We start from the raw sequence: 12,799 nt of genomic DNA on the forward strand, positions 1-12,799 counted from the left end.
GTGTTATAATGACAGAGCTGGGTTTCTTCAGTCCCACAAGTCACTTTCTACAGCAAGTTCGTATTGTTTTCTCAGTGTTCTTCCTTTAAGGAAAGTGCCAACACATTCCCAGTTTCATTTTGCATGTTCTTCTATTCACATCTGTGAAAGCTTGTTTTTATATCATAACAGAGCCTTTTTTACTGTTAGCATAGAATCTGCAATAAATGTACAGGACGTCAGCGTGCTTTTCTGCAGCATGTGAAGTGTTGTTTTGAATGCTTAGGAACCGTGACTACATCATAAGCAGAAAAGGCAATTAACAAAAATAAAAGAAAACAACAGCATTTCATTTGTTTCAGTGTGTAAGAAGCAAGTCATTTTCTTTCCATATTTCATTCCATTTCTTCAACAATAGTGAATTAAATTTTAAAATTTGCCAAAAGATCAATCATGGATCTAGCTTTCTTTAGATTCAACATCTGAGTGAGTCTGGATGTCATCTAGAAATGTGAGACTTGGTTAAACAGCAAGTACAGCAGCAGACTGTCTGATTATATTTCATGCACAGGTGACCTTCACATCTCTTGACCTGATGCTGCACACAGAATCGCTGCTTTCCACCATTAATTTCCTCTCCACTGCCTTGTCTGCACGAAACCTGACCTCCTCTGACAGAGAGCCCACAGTGACTCCTGGAACAGGGGAAGAAATCAAAATCTATGAAGCCCAGACAAGTAATTTGATCATTAATCTTCCATGATTATATTACTTGCAGTGATAGTTAACATAATGTGGACACCTGGAGAGCATACAGTAAACCTAAACATAGGGGAAAACTATACTTAAACGATTGTCTTCTCCAAAATAATAATAACATGTTAATCTGAAAATATGATACGTATGATTGTGTGGACTAAGATGAAACTATAACAACTCTTTGCAGCCAGTGTGTATATTTACTAAAGCGAAATCTGACTTTCTAATTAGCCCACAATATGTAGATGTTCTAACATTATCTTATAGTTATACAAGTTGACTAAAAAACAAATATTCTATTTTTGTTAAATGATTTAGATGGGTTTAATAACATTTTGTGATCCTTTTACCTTTGTGCCATTTTAGTTTAGTACACAAAGATAAACCCATGTCTATAAGTAGCACTTAACCTTATCAAGGTATGGCCCTCTGTTGATTTTAGATTGCGTGCAAAGCGCATTCACACAGTGTGTACATATTTAGTGAAACCCAGTGATACAGTGGTGAATGGACACAATATAATTAATAATAGTGCTTGTTTTTATGTGAAATCAAACTTCAGGGAAGAGGGGGAGGGATTTGAAGAAAGCGTTGTAAAAACCCGATTTCCTCCAGTGCACTGTAGCAGTAATGAAGTTCAGTGCCATGTCCTTCAACTCTAGATTTAGTGCAGTGCTGAGCATTCCCACCTCACATGCAGGAGACCCTGGTGTGGTTCCTCCATGGAGAAATGGGTTTTTTCATGCAAACCTGGAACAAGCTACCCAGCTGTTATGTTGAAACTAATACCCTAGCTTCTTTCAAGAATCCCCAGATCAATCAACAAATAATTACCAAACAAGCTAGAGGTACCCACAGACTCCTTTTGTTTGTAACTTTTCTATTATTCTTATGTAGTATCTTACTTTTTAAATTATAAATACTTTTTTACTTTGTTTCTGCATAGGGGTTCTGTTATCATAAGTCACAGTCAAGACAGGTTTGGAATAAGCAATGGATAAAAATATACTATTTTATATTTGTAGACTAGACTACCTGTAGACAGGTATTGCTGTATATTGAACTTTTGCTTTCTGGTTTTTTTGCCATTTCTCGAAAAATCTGAATATTGAATTCTGACACACAGTGAGATCCTCTCTTTAATTGTGATCTTAAATGATAGGGTCCTAGATCTACCTACCTGTAGGTCATGGAACAGTTTGTAAAATGTAATGTACAGTATAGCATTGATGTATGAGTTTCGTACTTATCGATAGTGTCCTCCACTTTTTCATTTCATGTCTTGCATGAGACGGGGTAGATACGTTTCTGATTAACAAAGGATCAAATGCATGTTAGATATTACCTGCAGTGCAGGTGAAATTCAGCAGGGGATTGTTGTGCTGTTCATGCTGCTATTCTGCCCCCTGCTGACAATTATGTCTGTGTGCTTGCAGCATCTCTCAGTTTACAATCTGATGATGATGTGATTGACCTCAAAGTTGACACCAGGCTTGGTGCCTTCAATGTGCTTGTGTGCGATGAAAAATGTAGCATCGCAGACATTAAGATTCGGGGTAAGAGACCATCTTGCGGGAATGACTAATGATTTTTCCCTTGGTTGAAAATGATCATTTTAATTCTCCTTATTTATTAAGTTTTATTTTTCATATATGTTCAGCATGTACTGGTAGTATAGCTTCATAATAATGATGTATTATTAAATATTTGTCATAACATTCTTATCATCTGTGAAGGGTCTTGTCACATAAAACAAAACTTGAACAATAAGCTACTTTCTATTATATGGGCAGCCTTGAAAATGTAATTGAAAATTGCTGTAATCTAGAATTAGAATAAACAACACTTCTGTATCGCTATGTTGCAAAATACTTGATTCAGATGCGTTGCTTTTATTTTAGATCTATGTACTACAGATCACTTTAAAATAAGATTTAACATCATGGGTTCTATATTTATAAGGAAGAATTTCTTATCTGTTGTGCAGGTTTTGATGGGTCTTTACTGATGAAGTCGACACAAACACGCATTTCTGCCCGGCTCAGAGATTTTATCGTCACTGACGCTGACTCAAATACTGTTCATAAAAAGGCAAGTGCTTGCACGGTTCTGGTGTGAAAGTTTGTACTGGAGAAATGAATATCACAATTTGTTGCTTACCAGTTAAGTGGTTCTATTTCCTTTTGCCTTGCTAGTTGTCTTTCTAAAAAAAAAAATGAATTCCTGTTTATTTCTAATTAAATGTGGAAGTGCTGAGAATTAATTATGAGATCAAAGACTTGCCTTCTAATGAGGTTTTTATTCTTTAATGATATCAGGCTATCTCTATTGTGGGAGATGAAGTGTTCAGCTTCACAATGGGGCTGTATCCCAATGCTACCGAGGGAGCTGGGTACACAGACACCTCCAAGTTTGATGGAAATGTGAATCTGAGAGTGGGCTGCATTCAAATGATCTATCTGCACAAATTTGTGATGTCGCTGCTGGTAAGCCTTTTAAGTGCCCTAAATAAATAAATACCCCTTCTTTTCAGGTAACCTTTCAGTGTAGAATCAGTCACATCAAGTGTTACCTTATATTTTTCTCAGAATTTTTCTAACAACTTCCAAACTGCAAAGGAGGCCTTGTCTGCGGCCACAGCCCAGGCTGCTGAAAAGGCAGCCTCCAGCGTGAGGGATCTGGCCCAGAAGAGCTTCCGCCTCCTGATGGACATCAGGCTGAAGGCCCCAGTCATCATCATACCTCAGTCCTCCACATCCCAGAATGCCTTGGAGGTTGACCTGGGTCTGATCACCGTGCAGAACAAGTTCTGCCTTCTCTCTGCTGAGGGCTACCCGCTGCCAGCTGTCATTGACCATATGGATATGCAGTTGACCCAAATGAAACTGTCCAGGTGAAATGTCTTTTGAATTTGAGACAGGTGTCTTGCAGAATAAAAAGTCACAAAACAGTTCCATTGATGTTTGGCAAAAGTTATTCTTGATAGCTTTAAAGGAAAAATACATTTTATGTCTTTGGACACTGCCATTTCTTTTAAATTTAATATCCGAGACTCATTTTCTTCTAAAAGAAAACTCAGCATTACATTGATGCTTTATTTTTTTTCCCTACGAGTCCACCTGCCTACTTGATGTTGCTGTTTGTCTTAGAATTTATGTGCAGGAAGGCTCCGTTCAGCCGAGTACTGAGCTTCTGCAACCTGTCAACTTCCTGCTGTCAGTCAAGAGAAACCTCGCAGCTCCCTGGTTTGACAAAATGCCAGCAGTTGAAATTGATGGAGATCTAAAACCTATGAAGGTATTGTCTGCTTTTTAAACAGAGCTCCTGCAATAGTACTCATGCTACTACGACTAACTGTTGTAATGTTCAAGGAATCGTTAAGAACATTGGAAATGGCTGTGCTTATAATGCTTTAATACACAGCAGAAACGTTTTTCTTAATAGGGACCTCGAAAAGTGTTATATAAGCATAAATGCAAGGTGATAACGTTAACTCTTAACAATTGCAACATGACGTTAATGTTGAGTACATTATTAGCTACTAATTTTCTGGGGTTTCTGGGATCTGAGTTGTGTGATCTTAACATGACCCTTGGTCATGTCACTACCTGATAAGGACCAGGATTCTCCAAGCACTGTTGTACGATTTGCAATGCGGGGGGCTGGCAATATTATAAGGCTCTCTCAACTTTCCAGCAAAAGAGTGTTTTTACTGTGACTTGTTGTCTGCCTGTGGGCTGCAGTGATGTTAGAAGAGTTAGTGCCAACAGCAGGAGTATCACATCTCTAAATGACACAAGTTGTCAGATGGCTCTGCATGCAAGCATGTTGGAAGAACAGTGTCTCATTCCCTGCTGTGCAATACAATAGTAGCATCTGGAGAGTTAAGTTTTAAAACACTTTCCAGTTCCTCACTGAGTGGGTATACTGTATATATATATAAAAGGTGTTATCAAATCCCTGTTTTCCTGCATAATGTAGGTGTCATTCTTCATCAAATATCAGTTGATATTCCATTTTAAAACACTTTTTTAGTCAAATTCCATTGACATTTTCTGGGATGCAGTTTTTTTATTGAAAAGCAATTCAAGGAGGAGGACTGGTTCAGCCAATAAAAGCAATAATTTTTTCTTGGTTATTATACTCTTTGTACTGATGGTTTGGGTCTTGGCAGCCATTAGCTTACTTGGTTGCGTCTTGCCTATTGCCTGTACAACTTAAGAGGGAAGTTGTGTAGTAAGAGGGTTGTAGTAATATGTTGGCGCTGCTTAACAAGCTAGCAGTTCCAGTTTGGGAGGATGTGAATAAAAACATAGTTACCATTTCAAAATGTTAATAGAATAAAGAACACAGCTCTGAAAAGAGCTTTCTCTGGCCTGTTGCATCTTCCTTCTTTATTAGCGTGTCATCTCTTTCAATGCCTCTTTTTTTCCAGGTTGCTCTGAGTCAGGATGACCTCTCTGTGCTATTAAAGATTTTGCTGGAAAATTTTGGAGAGGCAGCCAGTCTACAGGCTGAGACCCAGGTTTCTGCAGTTGCTGTGCAAAAGCATGAGGCAGCACAGACTGGACCAGACATTGTTGATGGTAGGGCCCTGTGGCATTAACACAGGTGGAACACACACAACCCTGAAGAGAAGTGCATTTGAAAGGACATGGGTGCTTTCATTGTACTGAATATCAATGAGTGTGGCTTACAAACTAGCATTCACTTCCCATTGCTCGATCAAGCAGTCTTTGAAGTGATAATGCTTTGTAAGGAACCTTTTTTCATCAGCTCTCAATGCTGGGACTGCTGTGAATTCACTTGCATTTTGATTTGACATTGAAAAGTACAAAATATCAAGAATTAGCAATGCAGAATAATCAATAGACTGGCCCACAGTGTGCAGTATTGAGTGTGTCATTATGAACAACACAGAATTCACGACAATATTAATCTTAATGGTTTATATTCATGCTGTTGAAAATTATTTTTCTATTACTACAGTTGCTTTTCTTTAAAACAACATGTTTTACATATTTAAATAGCAATTATTATTTTCTTTCCCAGAGACTGATTTGCAATGTGAGTCTTAGTTGTAATACAGTATTGCACTATACGTACTGAGCTTGCCTGAATTAGATCTGTACATCTGGTGACCTTTACTTTTTAACATTATTCTAAAACTGATATTAGCCCATATGTGTTTTTTTTTCACCTTAATCAAGTAATGCAAGACAAAAAGCCACCCTACGACTACATCGCCTGTAAAAAGGTCACCCAGCTCAAATCTCTTCTTTCTCATTAAGGATACCTCTGAGTCAGATGGTCTTTTGTGTTTGGCCAGGTTTTATTGTCAGCAACTTTTGTGTGCTCTTGTTTTATGTTTCCTTAGGAGGCATCGAGAAGCAGAAAGATGTATCTAAAAAGCAGGATTCTAAAGATCCATTGGAAACTGTGAAGTTTAATTTCAGCATTGAATCCCTGTCTTTAGCCCTGTACAATGACAATCCTGAAGAGGTATGTCCTATTTGAAGTTATATGGCTTTGCTCCTCATCAGTGAGAATAAAAAACATGTCTGAGGTTTTTGAGCATAAGCTGAAGTATTTATTTAAAAATAAGAAAAAAACATATCTTCAGCTTCTATAGCTTTTGAATTTAAATATTAAAAAAATAACATCATCACCCATGTGTAATAAGTTAAAAAGTGAATGTGCTGTAACGTATTTTTAACTAGGAAATGGGATGATTTTTGAATATTTGAAGTATCAGTGGAAAAGTGGAACATTTACATCAATTTCCCTTTGGGATCAATAAAGTCTTATCTATCTATCTAAAAAAAAACACTGCTGATGTGAATTCTTGCACTGTGGTGATAGGAGTGGAGATGTGTGTTTTCCACATGGACTCACTCGCTCAGTGAGTTTTCTGCCAACTCTCCAGTTCTTTGATGTTTCCGTTCTAGGAGTGTTTATGTAACCTTGCTGTTCTGTTATGAAATGTCATGTAAATCTGTTGGGGGGGATGTTTTATCTCTGGCCTGAAGAGCACTGCTGAATTCCTGAGACTGTTCTGCTTTGGCTGTATAGAGCGCTTTCCAATATAAGAGCTGTAATTCATTTTAATTGCAGCAGTTGAGGTTGGCAAATCGGCTAGGGCTGACATGAAAAGCCATGTTGTTCATTCAGGAGAACCGGTGTCTCCTAGAAAGCCAGGGACAGGGGTCCCCCAGGGGTTCACTCTATCCCTGGGGTGACGGTGTGTCTACAGGCTGTCAGTAAAACTACACTCTCAAAAAACATGAGTCAGCTCGGTTTTGGCTTGATTGGACCAATTTAACAGCTTTGCCCTACTCTTCACGTGCTGATGCTTTGAAAAAAAACGAGGAAACCTGTAGACATGTAATCCTTCCAGGACCAAGACTGGGAGACCCCTTCCTAAGATCTTCGCTTGACCTTTCGTATTTAATATTAAAGACATTTCAAGTGTACAGCAGAATGCTCTGTTACTTTTTTTTTCTAAGGAATCTTAGAGCAATGTACTGTAAATTGCATATAAAATATCAGGTATATTAAATACAAATTTAGTTTTTAGTTGTTATCAGATTTTAAATTGGTTTATTTTTTAATTTAATTTTGAATTGATTGTCTTTAGTTGCTGTTAAATAGGTGTAAATTGTGGACCAAGAGCAAATGTACTCTAGAATTACTCTACAATATTGGTAAAATGTAATATTTTACAGTAGACAGTTGGAATTTACTCTCTGACCTTCTCTCTGTAGAAAGTCCCAGTCTGCCAGCATCAGGAAGGTCTGAGCCTTGGGGAATTCACTTTGCATCTAATAAAGGCCTCAGGGAAAATGCTCAGTACTGGTGATTTAGAGGTCTCCACCTCTCTGACCTCCTGTACCCTCGATGACATGAGGGCAGGGGTAGAGCGTGTCACTTCAAGGTAAGAGATAATGTGCTGATCATGTGACTTGAATGTACTGTCTTCAGAGTCATGCTGACCTTGATACAGAACCCTCTCTATTGTAAATGAAACCTTTCAAAAACTTTCTGAAGTTTTTGTAGTATACTCGTTACCCATTATGCCCTTAAGGTCTGCCAGAACTATAAAATGTATGTGTGAAGCCATCCAGTGATTCATGCAAGAGACTATTGAAAGTATATTTATCTGATAACATGTGAAGTCTGTTAAGCAGTGTTTTAGTCATATGTGAGTGTTATGCACTTTAGTAGTTCAGTAACTGACTCATGGATAGATAATGATAAAAACACCTGATAGTGCTCAGTGTTCCTCTGAAGGAACAATGTTTCCTGTTGCTTACATTTCATTTTCCTGCTTCAATATCCCTCCAGGATGGTTGGCAGAAAGACAGAGGATAGCGACGATGTCATGATTGAAGTGACTTTTAAACAGAGCAACCTTGAGAGATCGGTGGTGGCCGTGCTACAGAAGCTCTATCTCTGCGCCAGCGTGGAGTTCCTCATGGCAGTGGCTGATTTTTTTATCAAGGCCATGCCCCAGAATCCCCCTGCTTTGCCTGAGAAATCCAACCAGCTGCAGCTGAAACAAGTCTCACTGCCCAAGACCAGCTCAGAGAAGGGTTTGTAACTTTTATTGATTTTTATGCTCTTCCAAGACATGGGGAAAGACAGTGTTGCATGTTATTCGGTATTAAAGGGGCAGACCCACCTGGATGTGGTCCAGATTAGATGGCCAAAGTTCTTTTCAAGTTTGAAGCAACCTGGAACCTGCCGAGAACCAGTGGGATTACCAGTGACATCACAGACAGACGCACCACTCCTCCAGTCAGCATTGACTCACCCACTAGGCGCTGCAACTCCTTCCCCAGAGTCGAATGCCTCTGCGGATGGGCATGTCAGAGAAGTGTATCTGCATGTCTGGTTCTGTCCCAAGCATTTCCTGGAGTCACTGAAGGAGAGCCACATCTGAAACAGTTAGCAGATTCAAACCTGGGTGGGCATAAGAATTATTAAAAAAATTAAATTTTAAAAAACAGGATCACTCAGTAGGTTTTGGTATAGCCTTGTGCTTTTGCAGTGATGATTGTGAAACATACAGTGTTTCTGAGATCACTGTTGCATCCTCTCTGCTGCAGAGCCTTCTCTTCCCAGAATGAGAATCCATGCTGTTGTCATCGACCCGGAGGTGGTGTTTGTTGCTAATCTCATGAGGGCCGATGCTCCGGCGCTTGTCGCCTCTTTCCAGTGTGACTTCACCCTGCTCTCTGAGGAGGACTCCCAGATAATGACGGCCAACGTGAAGGCCCTCAAAGTTCTCGCATGTCCTTTCATTCGAAACAAGGAAGACAAGGCGGTCACTACAGTAAGCAGGGCGAAATCGGTCTGATCAGAAAACAGTCAGAATGCATGTTTGGGTTTTAAAATGAAACATGTCTCTTTATGTCTCAGGTATTGCGACCATGTTCAGTGTTCTTAGAAACAAAAATGGATCCATCTGAGCCGCTCCAGGGGTCTGTCACTGTGGAGGAAGTGATTATTAAGGTTGGTGTCATTCATTTGCGTCTTCATCATCAATCAAGAGTATTATTCTGCCTCAATTCCTGATAGTTTTACTTGGCCTTACAGAAAATTTCATTCAAAAAGAGAAAATAGAACACCTGTTTATCGAACATTATCTGATAAATTATAATTTTTATGAAAAAGTGCTTAGATAATTTGTTCTATTTTTTTAGCTTTTCACTACGATATATACTGTTATGCTCAGAGTATATTCATAGGTGTAAATGACATTAAATCCCAGTTTCAATTAATATACTTCACATCCCACATGCATTTATTATTGCTGGTTTTCCAGTGGTAGAAACGGTAACCCTCAAGCATATGGAAAGCCTCCGTCGAGCAGTAAGGTTTGGAATTGTGATTGGCGGGTGGATTGGAGTTTTATTTATTATACTTATTATGCTCCTGAATCTTTGAAGAGTTTTCCTGATGCTTTGTCTCGTGGTCAACACTCTGTACTGCATGATTTTAGTCTTTCAGGTTGCCTCCCAAGATTTATCTAGATGTCCACCTTTCATCTGCCTTTCAGATCTCGCCCATGATTCTCAACACTGTCATGACCATCACGGCAGCCATGACACTCAAACCCAAGGAAGATACGCCCCAGGAGAAGACTGGAGATGTCACCCAGCTCTGGGCTGTTCACAACATTTACAGCTGCAATTACTGGTTTCTAGGGGTGGACAGGGCCAGAGAGGCCACAGAAACCCTCAGTGAAAAGGACTACAGAGGCAATGGGGAGACATTTTCTGTCAATGTCAAAGTGGTACAGGTGACCATGGAGTCGGGCCTGGGTCACCGTACTGTGCCTCTGCTACTGGCAGAGATGTCCCTCACAGGAAGTGCCAGGAACTGGTCATCTCTGCTTTCCATCGACGCAGACGTGACGCTGGAGGTGGGGGGGTTTGCACTTACATGCTTGGAAGCATTTGCTTTCATTTTAGTCTCCCTGTAAAGATAACGCATGACAACACTGTATAATAATTAACTCTAGAGATAATTAAAATTGGAGCCATTTGCATTTTTGCCTCTCAGTATGTATTATTATGAAAGGACAGTGGATTTCTTAGGACAGTTAAATTTCAGTTATTCTGAAGTAGTTGCCTGTATAATGCTGATAACAAACATTTGATTTAAATACACGTTCTATGTTTTAGGTAAATTACTTCAATGAAACCCATGCTGTATGGGAACCACTCATTGAAAGAGTGGAAGATGGTACACGTCGATGGAACTTGACACTGAAGGTATGCTTTCCTCTCATGTCATCTTTCACAGCAACGGAAAACAGTCTAAATAAAAGAATTAGAAATTAACAGTATTTTGTCTTCTGTCAGCGGTGATAATAAAAAGTCTTTTGGGAAGGCTTTCCAGTTTATTGAATGAAAACATTGTACATTACTGTAAGAGGCAGGTTTTTTGAGTGAAAATGTAACTTGGCCTAAATGCCTATTTGTTTTCACTCACACACATGTATAATTTTTTATACAGAAGATTCACCTTTACATTACAGTTACTGTACATAACTGTCATGGTAATGGCACGAGTTAATTGTTTTCAGTGTATGAGTTCATTGGAGGCTGGTTTAATGTTAAATAGGTTTCAGTTTGCTACTTACAGTAAGTGCAAGACTATATTGTACTTATTTTTCATTTTGCTATACAGGGTGTTTTCAGTATATGGCATTGATTTTCATGGGCATTGTTAGGCTTCCTGAGTCTGTTTCAGTGGTTTGCTTTTCTGTATGATGTGTGAAAGTTTTTGCCATGAACTGGGTATAGTCAAGGCCTTGAAATATGTTGGGCTTTGTAAAATGCGTGTGCTTCTTACAGTTTGTTGCATTTAAAGCTGGGCAGTCAGCGTGTCTGCTTTCTCTGTAGATGAAGAACAATCCCATTCAGGATAAAAGCCCTGTACCTGGGGATGATTTCATTTCCCTCCCGGAACCACAGACTGCGATCAGTATCTGCTCAAAGGACACGCTGAATGTAACCATATCCAAATGCTGTCTCAATGTATTTACCAACCTAGCCAAGGTAAAAAAAATTTCTTTGGTTTAATCAAGAAGATTGTCACTTATATTAGGCTAGCTGCAGGAGGAGAACGGCATTTGAGTTTGTATCAGATTGTTAGTGTAATTATCTTCATTAAATTTAAGTAACCTGCACTTGGATATATACAGTATGTCCACAAAATTACATTCACTTAACTGTTTTTCCTATGCCGTGCAAATCCATCTCCTGACCTCCTGAGATATTTTAAAAATCTTCGTCTCTGGGTGATTTAATTAAATCAAGTCCTGACTTTATGCTTTTGTGTTATAATACCCTGGCATTATGCCAATGCGCAAGCTATGCCAAACAAATGCCAGATGCACAATAATGTCTTTATGACATGGGCTGTTGTGCTGTAATTATCAGTTAATTGCATGGCTTGAAATCACATTGTCTCAATTCTAAGCATAAAACAATTAAAATTATATTTTGAGCAGACAGGGAAGTGTGGGTAGAGTTTAGTATTATGTAGTTTGGAGCGCAAGAAAATAATTTTGTCTTCCACTATAGATGATTTCTTGGACCTCTTATATAATTGAATACTGTATACAATACACTGTATTTACTGTTTTACTGTAGACCAATGGTCTTGCAAAAGAGTTAACATTATTCAGGAAATTGTTTCCCTACAGTAAAATGTCAAATGTAAAAGTCCCCATCGCTTTTCGTGTGTCTTTGTTATTCATAGACTTGTGCTCTGAGTCTCTGTGTCCCTTTTCTTATAAACAAGCAAAAAAGGTTGTTTTAATCTCCCTTTTTTTCTGTAATGCGTTAAGGCTTTCGCTGAAGGAACCACCTCCACGTTTGACTACTCCCTGAAAGAAAAGGCACCCTTCACCATCCGAAACGCCTTAGGCATCCCGCTGGTGGTACAGCACAGCTCGAACCTGCGAGTGCTGGGCCCCTCCACCCAGGGCAAGCTCCACGAGGTGGCGGTGGGGCAGAGCGTGGAGCTGGAGTACTCTGCCTCCGAGCCCCTTCACAGAGGAAAGCTGTCTGCCCTGCAGCGCCAGGAGAGCTGCCTCTTTAACCTGAGCATGGGTCCGTGTTCCGATCAGAGCTCTTTTCTGTCATTAGCTGTTCATGAAATCTCACTGGGCTTTGGATGCCTTTTACATCTTTGTCTGGGATTTCAGTCTGAAATTTTAGGGTCCCGTTCAAATATATATAGTACGTGTAGTTTCAGCAGTGTGACAGTGTGAAGAAAGTAGTTTAAAAATGCACCTACTGTATACAGCCAGTAAAGCTTTCTTACTGGAATAAAAGTCCTTTTCTCCCATTTTCTGCAGGAATGGGCAATATCAGCTATTGCAGGCTTGAGCAGTAAATGTTTAAAGCTACTTTCAATTAGCAACTGTTTCTGACCTAAAAGAAAAGCCGATTTCTCTTCTTTTCCAAACAATTTGGTTTAGGTTTTGATTGAGGTTTTTTTAAGATGACAGGAAGGAGACCCTGCAGTTTTCAGAGGCAGGTGT

At 39.3% G+C, this 12,799-nt stretch overlaps 1 protein-coding gene across 5 annotated transcripts in view; it reads left to right on the forward strand.

Annotated features, from left to right (window-relative positions):
- The window catches only part of vps13c (vacuolar protein sorting 13 homolog C), a 98,626-nt gene that overhangs the window by 59,020 nt on the left and 26,807 nt on the right, over positions 1-12,799 (forward strand). For all 5 annotated transcript variants that reach the window (XM_015343624.2, XM_015343621.2, XM_015343622.2 and 2 more), the window contains 16 exons: positions 551-716; positions 2,175-2,294; positions 2,726-2,829; positions 3,057-3,224; positions 3,327-3,631; positions 3,888-4,035; positions 5,174-5,324; positions 6,116-6,240; positions 7,503-7,672; positions 8,083-8,330; positions 8,847-9,073; positions 9,160-9,252; positions 9,800-10,165; positions 10,428-10,517; positions 11,151-11,306; positions 12,101-12,365. In XM_015343624.2, the coding sequence (XP_015199110.2) occupies positions 551-716; positions 2,175-2,294; positions 2,726-2,829; positions 3,057-3,224; positions 3,327-3,631; positions 3,888-4,035; positions 5,174-5,324; positions 6,116-6,240; positions 7,503-7,672; positions 8,083-8,330; positions 8,847-9,073; positions 9,160-9,252; positions 9,800-10,165; positions 10,428-10,517; positions 11,151-11,306; positions 12,101-12,365 (2,902 nt within the window). The remainder of the gene's footprint in view (positions 1-550; positions 717-2,174; positions 2,295-2,725; positions 2,830-3,056; positions 3,225-3,326; positions 3,632-3,887; positions 4,036-5,173; positions 5,325-6,115; positions 6,241-7,502; positions 7,673-8,082; positions 8,331-8,846; positions 9,074-9,159; positions 9,253-9,799; positions 10,166-10,427; positions 10,518-11,150; positions 11,307-12,100; positions 12,366-12,799) is intronic.

The sequence above is a fragment of the Lepisosteus oculatus genome, chromosome 5 (assembly GCF_040954835.1).
Source record: "Lepisosteus oculatus isolate fLepOcu1 chromosome 5, fLepOcu1.hap2, whole genome shotgun sequence".
Taxonomy (NCBI): domain Eukaryota; kingdom Metazoa; phylum Chordata; class Actinopteri; order Semionotiformes; family Lepisosteidae; genus Lepisosteus; species Lepisosteus oculatus.